Here is a 13,269-nt window from a genome sequence, read left to right as displayed (position 1 = left end):
AGATTCAGCCTGGACAACAGAAAATACCAGTTCAAGGTGCTGTGCTTCGGTCTTTCCACAGCACCACAATATTCACCAGAGAGTTTACCCTAGTATCATCTTGGGCACACAGGATTGGCATCCGTCTCCTCCGTTATCTGGACGACTGGCTAATCCCAGCAGACTCGGTGTTAACCCTTCTTCAACACCGAGACAAACTTCTGAGACTTTGCCAAGATCTGGGGATCATGGTAAATCTCGAGAAGTCCTCCCTGCTTCCCACTCAAAGTCTGGTATACTTAGGCATGATTATAGACACCAATCTCCACAAAGCCTTCCCATCAGACGACAGGATAGCAAGGCTGAGGAAGGTCGCAAGACCTTTTCTCAGACGAGAAGAACTTCCAGCCCAATCGGGGTTGCCTCTCCTCGGTCACCTTTCATCGCTGGCCCGTCTAGTTCCCAATGGTCGCCTCAGGATGAGACCCCTCCATTAGCGACTCGAATCCTGGTGGAATCAAGCTTACGACTCCCTGGACATCCAGATCCCTATGGGACCTGCGGAAGTGACGGACCTCCAGTGGTGGGTGGCAGACGAGAACCTACGAAAGGGAGTGGATCTTCTTGTCCTCCCCCCGGATTTGATGCTGTTTTCAGACGCTCAAAAAAAGGGTGGGGCGCCCACATGCTGCACCACACGACCTCAGGCCTCTGGTCAGAGTCAGAAAAGTACCTCCACATAAATCTCTTAGAGATGAAGGCCGTCTTTCTAGCCTTTCAACAGTTCCAACAGTACCTGGCGGGTCACTCTGTGGTGGTGATGAGCAACAACACCACAGTAGTGGCCTACATCAACAGGCAAGGGAGGTACTTTTTTGCAGCAACTATCCCATCTAGCAGTAGAGAGACTGTGATGGGCCGAAATTCACTCGATACCACTATCGGCACGCTTCATTCCGGGCAAGAGGAATGTGCTCGCCGACAATCTGAGCAGAGCATCTCAGATAGTAAGTACCAAGTGGTATTTGGATCATCTAGTAGCCAACAAAGTCCTGACTTAGAGGGGTTCTCCGACTGTGGACCTCTTCGCAACGGCCCTGAACTTGTGGCTCCCGCTGTACTGTTCCCCAGTCCCAGACCCCAAGGCTCTCTGGCAAGATGCTTTCCAACAATGGTGGGACAACATCGACGTTTACGCCTTTCACCCGTTCTGTCTGATGAGGAGGGTACTCAAAAAGACCGGAACATCGGTCAATCTTTCAATGACCCTCATAGCTCTGCTTTGACATCACGCAGAATGGTTCCCGGACCTAGTGCAACTCCTAATGGAGCCTCCAAGAGAACTCCCTTTGCGACACAATCTACTCAAACCACCACACGCCAACATCTTCCACAAAGCCGTAGCTTCACTACGACTTCACGCCTGGAGACTATCCACCATCTCTCTGAGAGAGGATTTTCGCAACAAGTTGCGATCAGGATGTCTGGAAATTTGCGGAAGTCATCAGCAGCAGTCTACCAGGCAAAGTGGAAAGTCTTTTGTGGTTGGTGTCGTAAAATGGGTATCTCTCCACTCGATGCCATTATTCCAGCAATATCGGAGTTCCTCGTGTATTTGCGTGAAGAAAGGCGCCTCTCAGTCTCGGCAGTGAAAGGCTATCGCTCAGCCTTAAGTCTCACCTTCAGACTGAAAGGAATGGACATTTCTTCATCGCTAGAACTTTCTCTACTCATACGGAGTTATGAACTTACCTCCCCCCAGTCGGAAGTGAGACCTCCCCCACGGAACGTGTTTTGAGTTCTCAGGTCTCTTAAGAGACCCCCCTATGAACCATTACGCCAGGCATCAGATCGCCACCTAACTTGGAAGACGGTGTTCCTGCTAACTTTGGCCTCACCAAGCAAGTCAGCAACTCTCGTAAGACATCGCCCATTCAAGGGGATGGGGAGAGGTAACGTTCAGCTTCGTCCCTGAGTTTATTGCTAAGACTCAGAACCGGGGAGTAGTGGATCCTTGATTCGACTCCTTCCGGATTTCTAGTCTCCGCACTGTAACAGATGACCCAGACCATCTCTTACTATGCCCAGTGAGGAGCTTGAAGCTGTACCTCAAGAGAACAGCCGCAGCCCGTCCTCGTGTGCCAGCACTATTCGTCAGCACAGGAAGGACTAAGAGGAGGGTCACCAAGAACACCATCTCTGCATGGATTCGCAGGGTCATTGACCTGGCACTGAATCCAGACCCTCCTCCGTCACATCGCCCCAGAGCACATGATGTCAGGGGCATAGCTATGTCCCTGGCCTTCAAAAGAAATTTTTCAGTGACGCAGGTTCTTCAAGCTGGGGTGTGGAAAAGACAGACCACGTTCACATCCCACTACCTGCAAGACGTGATGCACAGGAGACTATATACTTTTTCTATCGGTCCTGTGGTGGCTGCACAACAGCTGGTTTAAAACCTCAAGCTCCTTTTTGGACAAGTAGCAGAAAGTTGAGGGCATTGTTACCCGGTTTTAGTCTGCATGAATGAAAAGGTTTGACTGGCCCTTATTCTTTTCTTCATCATCCCCTCTTTTGGGGAAAGCAGCATTCTGGGTTCTCTGCATAGCTGACCTCAAACCACTGCAGGTAAACCATGCTTCCTTGTGTTCCTAGTATTAAGATTAATACTGTTACGTCCCCATACCCTGACGAGGTGGTATTTGGAAAGTCCTAGTATACAAGTTTTCCATCTAAAGAACTTTGGAACAACTTTCTAGGACGAGTCACACTTCTACATACTGTACTTTCATTCACAGCTTGCGTAGGCTACAGACCTTGCGTAGCAAGGTTTTAGCGAGGTGCAGGGGCTCCATATTTCTTGAGTGCTAACACACTTGGATAAGGAGCCCCCGGGCAAAGCCAAAAAGCCAGACTGGCTGGGACGTCCACCCTTCCTAATGGGTGAGTCACCCTTATTAAATAGCGTGTTTTGTATTCCAGTTACGGAACAAATGACAAATTTGTAGATAATTTGTATTTTTCCTAACTATACAAACCTTAGCTATTTAACCAAACTTGCCCGCCAACCCTATCCCCCCTGAAGTCCTACCTCCAAGCAAAGTGAGCTCAAGCACAGGTGTGTGAGGGGGGTGTTTATGACCCCCCCCCGCGCTAACTAGCGGTGTGGATAGTAAGCCCTTGTTCAAAATTAATGGCTCGTCATTTCAGCTACACCGAAAGTAATACCCCTATTAAATAGCTAAGGTTTGTATATTTAGGAAATATACAAATTATCTACAAATTTGTCATTTTTCATAATACAACCTGTAGTTGTTTACACTTACTTAACCCGCATCGTGTAACCCCTAGGGAAAGTCCTGTCTGCGATCAAAGTGAAGAAGGTATAAGTGAGTGGGGTCCGGTGTATTGCCTTGATACAAATGATAACAACTGGAATGGTTGTTGACATCTCGTTAAAAGTTTTATAGCCCTATGCCAGCTTGCAGTTATTTTCTCCTATGTAAAGAAAAACAGGTTTGTATTGTTAGGAAAAATACAAATTACTTTCAAATTTGTCATTTGGTTCCAAATTTGTCGTTTTTGTTTTGGAAATGTTGTTGAATAAAATGCATTTTTAAATATTAAACTTAGCCGGTGAATATATAAATAGCTGACGTCTCCGTCGGTCGACAGATTCCAAAAACTCGCGAGCGATCGCCATGAAGGATGCCGGGTGTGCCCACCAGCGCCGACTATCGGCCAGATACTGCATATACTTCTCAACCAAACCAGTTTTTCTCTGTCGGTGTTAAAGACAACACTGATTCCGCTCGCGCTTGACCTCGAGTTTTCTACCGATTGGTGAAGTACTTGGTTTTGGTCTTATTGCTTTCGCCGTGTTGGATTATTCAATACTATCTTAAAAAAAATGCTTTTGAAAGGAGAGGAAAAGTTTTTGCCCTTGCTTTTTTAATCTCGCTCTGGTTTTTCCATAGAGAAAAGATGGCCGACCCTTCCCTCAGTGTACGGAAGTGTGTTAAAGGCTTTTAGTAATTATTTTATCACTTTATAAATTATTGTTGATATTTATAGATTTACCTCTATATATTTTATATCTCACCCGCCTTTATTAGGCCTCTTCGATTAGCTTTCCATTTATACTAAACATCGAAATAAATTTTATGTTTTTGTTTATATGCGGCCTTTACCTATTCTTTGTAGTCGGTCCTAACTTGGAAAACGAAGTTAAACAACGTTGAGCCCATTCAACTTTTATTTTTGTTTAGATTAAAACAGTTGCTCTGTAAGAGTGATGAGATGAATATTTTAAGAAATTTATTCTTTGAATAGTCTTCGTGCTGTTTTTCAAAGATGAACTAACGTTTGGTTTATTTATGCTACGCAGTTTGCGCTCTATCGTTACGATAGAGAAAGAGAGAATCACGGTTTCACTTTGCAGAAAGTGTAAATCGATTTTGACGTTTTGTTCATTCTTCTTTCAAACTGAAGTTTTTTAGATACTAATTTAAAGAAACATGTTAATTTTCAATTTCTGAGTCCTTTAAGTTTTTTCCTTTAGTCAAATAACCTGTTATTGACGAAGGGTGAGTGGGCCATTCTCTTGTGAGTGACAAGAGAGAGGGAGAGAGAGAGAGAGAGAGAGAGAGAGAGAGAGAGAGAGAGAGAGAGAGAGAGAGAGAGAGAACGATCCGATCTTTATTCTCGTCCCAAGTCTCTGTACAAGGAGTTTGGGAGCGAGTAACGTTGTTCTCGCTTCAGTTTTTTACTCTCGTCCCAAGTCTCTGTACGTGGAGAGAGGATAAAACGTTTTAGTTTTTATTCTCGTCCCAAGGCACTGTACGGTGAGAGATTGAAAACGTAGTCCTTAGTGAACTAGTGTTTAGTCTCATCCCCAGTTACTGATCTTTTTAACTTTATATATTTCCGTTTTATTCGATATATATGTATATGTTTATTGATTTTTGCATATGTGTTTCATTTTGTACTAATGTGCTTAAATTATACGACTCATTTCGTAATTCTAACCTTTTGATTTAAGGGAGAATTGCGTGCTTTAGGTAGAAATCAGTTTTATTCATGTCTAATGTGAAATTATTAAAAAAGTGATATCAGTGAAGTAAGTGCAAAAAACATGTTTTGTGTTGCGGAGGGTTCGTTTGTTCGTGCTTGTCACTTGCCTAGTCCGAGACCTCTTTCAGGCTCCCCTGCACCAGGGAGAAGGAATGTCGTAGGACCTAAGGGAGTGAGGAGTGTAAACCAACGAACAGACGTTCCCTCAAAGGTATCAGACGTTGCTCGTCAAGCACGTCCTTGCCATAAGACAGGAGAGACGAAGTTTCTCCTCGTCTTCCGATGATTCGTCTCTTTAAAAGCCTGGGCGTAAAGTTTCGAGACGTTTGAAACGTTTATTAGTTCCTTCAGAACAAGTTCAACGTCTTAGCTGTAGTCATCATAAGAGTCCCGTTCATAGCGATGACGTTCATGTACAGACGTTTCTGCCACAGACTCGACGTGACGTTGAGCGGTAGACACCGTAGACACAACGTGACGTCGAGTGTCAGTCACCGTAGTCACGATATAGCATCGATCAGCAGTCACCGCTGTTACTACGTGACGTTTGAACGTCAGCCACCGCAGTCACAGGTTGATCCGAAGTTAAGTGTTTTGCAAGATTTGCTGTTAAAGCTTTCTTCTTTAATAGAAGCTTTCGATCCTGTTCCTGTGCGAAAGGATCCTTTGCTTTTTGTATGTCACGGTTCTGGGATACGTGATTCGGGTCTTCAACCTTCTAGACGAGCTTTGTTACGCCAAGCTGACGTTATCCCTAGTGACAGCTTTGCTGTTTAACGAGATGCGGAGCATAAATCTCGATGTAACTTTGATCGCTTTGAACGTCAGCCACCGCAGTCACAGCGTGACGTTGAGCTGCAGATACCGCAGACACGACGTGACGTTGAGCTGCAGATACCGCAGACACGACGTGACGTTGAGCGGTAGACACCGTAGACATGACGTGACGTCGAGGGTCAGTCATCGTAGTCATGATATAGCATCGAACAGCAGTCACCGCTGTTACTACGGGACGTTTGAACGTCAGTTACTTCTGTCACGACGTGTAGTAGAATAACATTCTCTGCAGTCACAACGTGACATCGACCCTCCAACTTTAACTTCTGTTCATATACAAGGTGTCAGGTTTTTCCTTCACGTCATTCTGAATATAAATCTCCTTCTCGCAAGACTTTAGATTTATCAGATGATGTGCCTTCTGAAGAAGTTGATGACCCCCTTTCAACTAATGTACCTTTGGGGAGTCATTCAGAAGAGGAGTAACCTAGGGTGGTCCAACAATCCCTTGTTTTTTAATTATGAATTTCTTTAGTGAAATTTTGTCCTACTCGTTTTGTAACGGCTGCACCGCCGTCTGAGTTTACTCTTGGCATGACTTTCTTCGACTCCTACATTTACGAAGTCAGTTCTCTCTTGTTCTTCCAAGAGGGCCATGCTCTTACTGGGAGACTGGTTGGAATCCAGGAGAAGTTTAGGAAAGTCTGCTTTTGCTTTTCCTCCTTCTTAATTAGCTTCTCGCTCGGGCGTCTGGTGTGACACAGGAGAAGCTCGAGGAGAAGTTCTCGGCTTGGGAGTACCTGCCTCTGCCCAGGGAGACTTCTTAGCCTAGTGGACTCTCCTCGTCGTCTAGCCATGAGACGCTCCAAGATTTTATGGTCTGCTTCAGAGCTAGACCATCTCCTGTTAGGAGTTTTTTCGAGCGTTTGAAGTTTTTTTATTTGTTGGATTGGTCACTGGGAGCCTTAAGTAAGAAGGTCTCTCCAGTTGTCAATGTATTGCTGTACAATTATGTCATGCATGAACAAGGCTATCAGGGATGGCTCCAATGATCTGGCAGCCACGTTCACTGCAGGAACAAGGCTATCAGGGATGGCTCCAATGATCTGGCAGCCACGTTCACTGCAGGAGTACTTAAGATGTAAGTGCGCTCAATGTGTTCATTGCCAAGACAAAGTTCACGATGAAGACTACCAAATCTGTCTTGGCAGCAGTAAGGGAAGGCGACTGGATGGTCTCTCTCGGCCTTCAGGATGCATACTTCTACATCCCGATTCATCCAAACTTTCAACAACATCTGAGGTTTGTGGACGGGAAAGTAATGTACCAATTTCGAGCACTGTGCTTCGGCCTCATTCCTGCTCCTCTTGTTTTTACAAGGCCCTTGCAAAATGTAGCAAGCTTTCTACATTTTTTGAGGATTCAGAGCCTCCCTTTATTTTGACGACTGGCTAATCAGGGCGTCGTCATTAAATCGCTGTCTGGAGAGCCTCTAATGGACATTAGACCTAACCAAGGAGCTAGGTCTCATAGTGAACGTAGAGAAGTCGTAACTTACAGTGCTCCATCCCAGACTATTCTTTATTTGGGAATGGAGATACAGTGTCGGATTTTTCGGGCCTTTTCGTCTCCCACAAGAATGGAACAAGCTCTGTTAAAAGTCCTTCACTTGCAAGAGAAAAACAGTTGCTTTGTAAGAGTTTGAACGAGCCTCGTGGGAACTCTTTCATCGCTGGAGTAGTTTATCTCTCTGGGGAGACTCAACCTTTGCCCTCTCCAATTTCACCTAAACCATTGGAACAAGGAGAAGGACTTAGAGAGTATCTCTTTCCCAATCTCCAACTCAGTCTAGACATGTCTGACTTGGTGGGACAGCAACATCAGACTTCGAGAAGGTCTTTCTCTTGCGATCAAGAACCCAAACCATGTGTTGTATTCAGATGCATCGGATTTGGGTTGGGGAGCTCCACTGGACAGTCTGGAATGCTCGGGTCTTTGGTCCACGGATCAGAAGGAACTCCATTTAAGGCAAGTAACATCTCTCCTTTGGCGAGATTTGTGCAAGGAAAAATGAATGTCTTGGCGGACTGCCTCAGCAGAAGAGGACAAGTCATCTCCATGGAGTGGACGTTGCATAAGACTGTGTGCGAGAAGCTATGGATGACATGGGGTCAACCCACCATAGATCTTTTTGAGACTTCACTGACAAAGAGGCTCTCGACTTACTGCTTTCCAGTTCCAGATCCAGAGGCAGCCCACATAGACGCTTTCCTGCTGGACTGGTCTCACCTGGACGTTTATGCCTTTCCACCTTTCAAGATCCTAAACAAGGTGCTGCAGAAGTTCACCTCTCACGAAGGGACCAGGTTGACGTTGGTTGCTCCACTCTGGCCCGCGAGAGAGTGGTTCACAGAGGTACTTCTATGGCTGGTAGACGTTCCAAGAAGTCTGCCGTTACGAATGGATCTCTTGCGACAGCCTCACGTAAAGAGATTTCATCAAAGCCTCCCCACGCTTCGTCTAACTGTCTTCAGACTATCGAAAGACTCTCTTGAGCTCGAGGGTTTTCGAAGGAGGCAGCTAGAGCGATCGCGAGGGCTAGAAGATCCTCTACCATCAGGATCTATCAGTCGAAATGGGAGGTATTTAGAGACTGGTGCAAGTCCTCCTCTATTTCCTCTTCCAAGTGCCTCTGTAGCGCAGATTGCAGATTTTCTGCTTTATCTGAGAAACGGTCGCTCCCTCTCTGCATCCACCATTAAAGGCTACAGAAGCATGTTAGCTTCTGTTTTCAGGCATAAGGGTTTGGATCTTTCTAATAACAAAGATCTCCAAGACCTGCTTAGGTCTTTCGAGACTTCCAAGGAGCGTCATATTTCGACTCCTGCTTGGAACTTGGACGTGGTCCTACAGTTCATTATGTCAGACAGGTTTGAACCATTAAATTCAGCCTCCCTGAAGGATCTTACCCTCAAGACACTTTTTTTGGTGAGCTTGGCTTCGGCTAAAAGGGTTAGTGAGATACATGCTTTTAGCAAGAACATCGGCTTCTCCGCTAATAAAGCAGTATGCGCTCTTCAACTTGGTTTTTTGGCCAAGAATGAACTTCCGTCTCGTCCTTGGCCTAAATCATTTGAAATCCCCAGTCTTTCTGAGATTGTGGGGAATGAAGTTGAAAGAGTGCTGTGCCCCGTTAGAGCTCTTAAATTTTGTTTATCCAGAACTAAACCGCAACGAGGTTGTTCAGAGGCTTTATGGTGCTCCGTTAAAAAGCCCTCTTTGCCCATGTCTAAGAATGCGTGGTCTTATTTTATTAGACTTTAGATTCGGGAGGCACACTCATTTAAGTGAGAAGGATCATAATTTACTTAAAGTCAAGGCTCATGAAGTTAGAGCGATAGCAATTTCTGTAGCGTTTAAGCAAAATAGATCCATTAAAAGTATTATGGACACGACCTTTTGGAGAGGCAAGTCCGTTTTCGCTTCATATTATTTGAAAGATGTCCAGACTCTTTATTAGGACTGCTACACACTGGGACCATTCGTAGCAGCGAGTGCAGTAGTGGGTGAAGGCTCTACCACTACATTCTCTTAATCCCAATATCCTTTTAATCTACTCTTGAAATTTTTAATCTTATTTTGGGTTGTACGGGAGACTAAGAAGTCTTTCGCAATCTTTTTGATTTGGCGGGTGGTCAAAATATTGTTTCTTGAGAGCGCCCAGATTAAGGGTATTGATGAGGTCCTGTTATAGGGGTGTTCACCCTGGATATAGCAGCTCCTGGGAGTCTTTCAGCATCCTAAGAGGATCGCTGGGCTTCGTGAGGATAGCGGACTAATGAGGCAGAGTAATTATCAGAGTCAGCTTCCTTACCAGGTACCTATACTTAAGTTTGTTTTTTGAATAGTTGTCAAAAACTCTTGAGCATATACGCCTTTATTGTCTCTACCCACCACCATGGGTGTGAATCAGCTATTTATATATTCACCGGCTAAGTTTAATATTTAAAAATGATATTTTCATTATAAAATAAATTTTTGAATATACTTACCCGGTGAATATATAATATTAAAGGCCCTCCCTCCCTCCCCGATAGAGACCCTACGGACTGAGAAAAACTGGTTTGGTTGAGAAGTATATGCGGTATCTGGCCGATAGTTGGCGCTGGTGGGCACACCCGGCATCCTTCATGGCGATCGCTCGCGAGTTTTTGGAATCTGTCGACCGGCGGAGACGTCAGCTATTTATATATTCACCGGGTAAGTATATTCAAAAATTTATTTTATAATGAAGATATCATTTTTGCCCAAAATTAGATGTAGTAGTATACTGTTTACAATTTGTATTATCAGTACAAAATACCGTACTGTAAAGTTGAAATGATGTGAAATTGCTTTAATTTATTTGTATCAATACAATCTGCAGTTAGTGTTTAGAAAAAGTAAAAGATATAAAATCGTACTGTACCGTAGATGCAGTGCTATATGACATTGAGTTTGGCTGCTTATAAGAAAAAGTCTTTCTCTTATCTCTTGGAAAAGAAAAGGCATAGTATTGCATACTGTATATGAATGATTTTTAGGCACATTGTATTTTCATTTTCAGGATGTTTTTGAGCTTTATCACAATGGCGTGCAAACAGTGGGCGAAAAAGTTCTTTCTTATGATGTTGGTGACTTCTGTATTACAAATATGGTTGGATGGTCTGGTCCCATAGCCGTAGCATCAAAGAAGATGACAGCCCCTACAATATTCTTATCACTTGGCTTGGAAGAAAAGTGTGTCTTGATGAAACTGAAACCAACTTTACGTTCAGTTAAATCAGGTGATGCACCAATAGAAAGGATACCAAAGCCAAAAGAAAGAGGTAAGATAAGTATGATGGGATAATTTAATTAATCCAATGTAGATTCCAGTAATCATACCTTGCAAAAGTGAAATGCTCTTAGTTCCCATGTTCCAACTTCATGACCATCCACCTGCCATCTCTTGATCAGAACAGTGAAGGACAAGGGGAAATTCAGTTGAATAACAAAGCTGTGATTCAGTTTAGTGAAGACATACCTAGTGTTCAAGTGTAACTTTTTTTCCGTCACAAATACAAACCCTTCACTATTTATAGGGGATTACCTTTCGACAAAGCTGAAAAACAAGCCATGATAATTATTAGCGAGGGGTAACCACCCAACCTGCTGGTTAGCGGGTGGGGGGGGGGGTAGACTGGCTACCCCACTCACTCACACACCTGGGTTGAGTAACCACTTTGCTTTTTGGCTCGGTAGAGGACAGTCATATTGCCGCTCTCTCCCGCTAGACTTGCCATTTGATTGTTAACAGTTCATTCTGTTTTACATATACGAAAACATACCCGGATGTTTTATATATATATTTAACTTTTTATTACAGTTGCTGTTTGTGTGACTACGTATTACGGACTCGGCTTCTGCCGCAAGAGAGTTATCATTGTGTTGATAGTCTCCTCCCTTACTGTTAGTATGCCGCTTTCCCTCTTACGTGGGCGGCCGGCAGATCCACTGCGGAGATACTCCTTTCCCGTTCGCACCACGAATGTTTCTTCAATACAGTGAACCCTCGTTTATCGCGGTAGATAGGTTCCAGTCGCGGCCGCGATAGGTGAAAATCCGCGAAGTAGTGACACCATATTTACCTATTTATTCAACATGTATATTCAGACTTTTAAAACCTTCCCTTGTACGTAGTTCTGTTAACAAACTACCCTTTAATGTACAGAACACTTAATGCATGTACTACAGTACCCTAAACTAAAACAGGAGCAAATATTAAAGGTGATTTTATATCATGCATTTCCTAAACACGCTAAAAAGCACGATAAAAAATGGCAACCAATGTTTTGTTTACATTTATCTCTGATCATAATGAAGAAACAAACTGGAGGTAGAGCTTTGCTTATTACCCAGACATATTTCCCATACTTTTCCCTTAGAACTACATCACATCTTCCTACTTTAGATATATATATGTATATATATATATATATATATATATACATATATATATATATATATATATATATATATATATATGTATATATTCATATATATATATATGTATATATTTATATATATATATATATATATATATATATATATATATATATATATATATATATATGTGTGTGTGTGTGTGTATATATATATATATTTATATGTATACACATATACATACCTACATATATACATAAATACATGCATATATATATATATATATATATATATATATATATATATATATATATATATATATATTACTGTATATATATGGGTTATGGAAAAAATCCGCGAAGTGGTGAATCCGCGATGGTCGAACCGCGAAGTAGCGAGGGTTCACTGTACTGAAGTTGAAATTCATAACTTTTATTTTTCCTCAGATAGCGATGCTGTTCTGCTTTGTTCGACTAAATCAGCTGACATAGAAGCAGATCCGTTTGTTCCTTTGGAATCGGACACTCCTGTCATAGTCCTGCGCCCGTGTGGCTGGTTACGTCCTTATCAGTATGGATGAGGTATTTGCCGATAGTGGTTCAGTCTCTGTCTCACTTTTTGGCTCTGTCGTTCCTCATGCTCAGGCGGGGGAACGAGGGCAGTGGAGAAACTAGTCTTGGGTACTTTTCTCAGGTAGCACTCGATGCCGACTTTCAACTTTAACAAGGCTTATTGACGGAAAGCAGAGAGCCCTGCCAGGAGGTCCGCCTCCAGGGGTTGGAGAACTTTCCCTTCCGAGGTAGAGTTAACCTCCCCAGGTGTTAGGATGCTCTCCCTTCCGAGGGAAAGCTTCCTTTAATCAGCCGTTTAGCAACCCTCCTTATGTGGATAATTGCTGACGGCTTAATGAAGATCAGCAGATGCTGGGGGAAACGAAGTCCAAATAAAGTTCCTTCTTCGGGAGTAATTCTCTCTGGTCTGCGAGAGAGATTGATCTGTAACCAGCATGTGTCGTACACCTATGCTATTCTTAGGTGATGTCCTGCTTCGGAAGAACATTCCTCTCGTTCGCGAGGGAAAGCTTGTGATCAGCTTTTTTCCTGCTAGAAGTTTCCCTTCCTGGGTCCGTTGGGAGTAGTTTTCTGACCTCTCTTCTCCCCTGTGGTAGGAGACGCCTTTCGAACCTTCGGGTTCTTGTGTCGGGGTGGGCGCAGGAGGTGCTGCCTGTTGGTCTGACTTTGGTCTCGTGGCTGACTCCGAAGATGTTACTTCTTCTCCAGGGGTGGTAGGAGAGCAAAGTCCTAAACATGTTCCTCCTCTAGGGGAACATCTTTCTCGTTTGCGAGAGAATCGCTTGTGGTCAGCGGTCTCCTTATGCCTACACATCTCCCCCAAGGGCCGGGGCAGAGCTTAGTTTTAGGCGATGTTCTCCTTCGGGAGAACATACCTCTCTCTCGGGAGAGGAAGCTTCTTGGG

At 43.7% G+C, this 13,269-nt stretch overlaps 1 protein-coding gene across 1 annotated transcript in view; it reads left to right on the top strand.

Annotated features, from left to right (window-relative positions):
* Positions 1–13,269, top strand: part of LOC137615882 (guanine nucleotide-exchange factor SEC12-like) — a 152,000-nt gene that overhangs the window by 26,723 nt on the left and 112,008 nt on the right. The window contains exon 2 of the mRNA XM_068345598.1: positions 10,436–10,697. Coding sequence (XP_068201699.1) covers positions 10,436–10,697 — 262 coding nt within the window. The remainder of the gene's footprint in view (positions 1–10,435; positions 10,698–13,269) is intronic.

The sequence above is a fragment of the Palaemon carinicauda genome, chromosome 1, assembly GCF_036898095.1.
Source record: "Palaemon carinicauda isolate YSFRI2023 chromosome 1, ASM3689809v2, whole genome shotgun sequence".
Lineage (NCBI taxonomy): Eukaryota > Metazoa > Arthropoda > Malacostraca > Decapoda > Palaemonidae > Palaemon > Palaemon carinicauda.
This window is presented reverse-complemented; position numbering and strand designations above follow the sequence as displayed.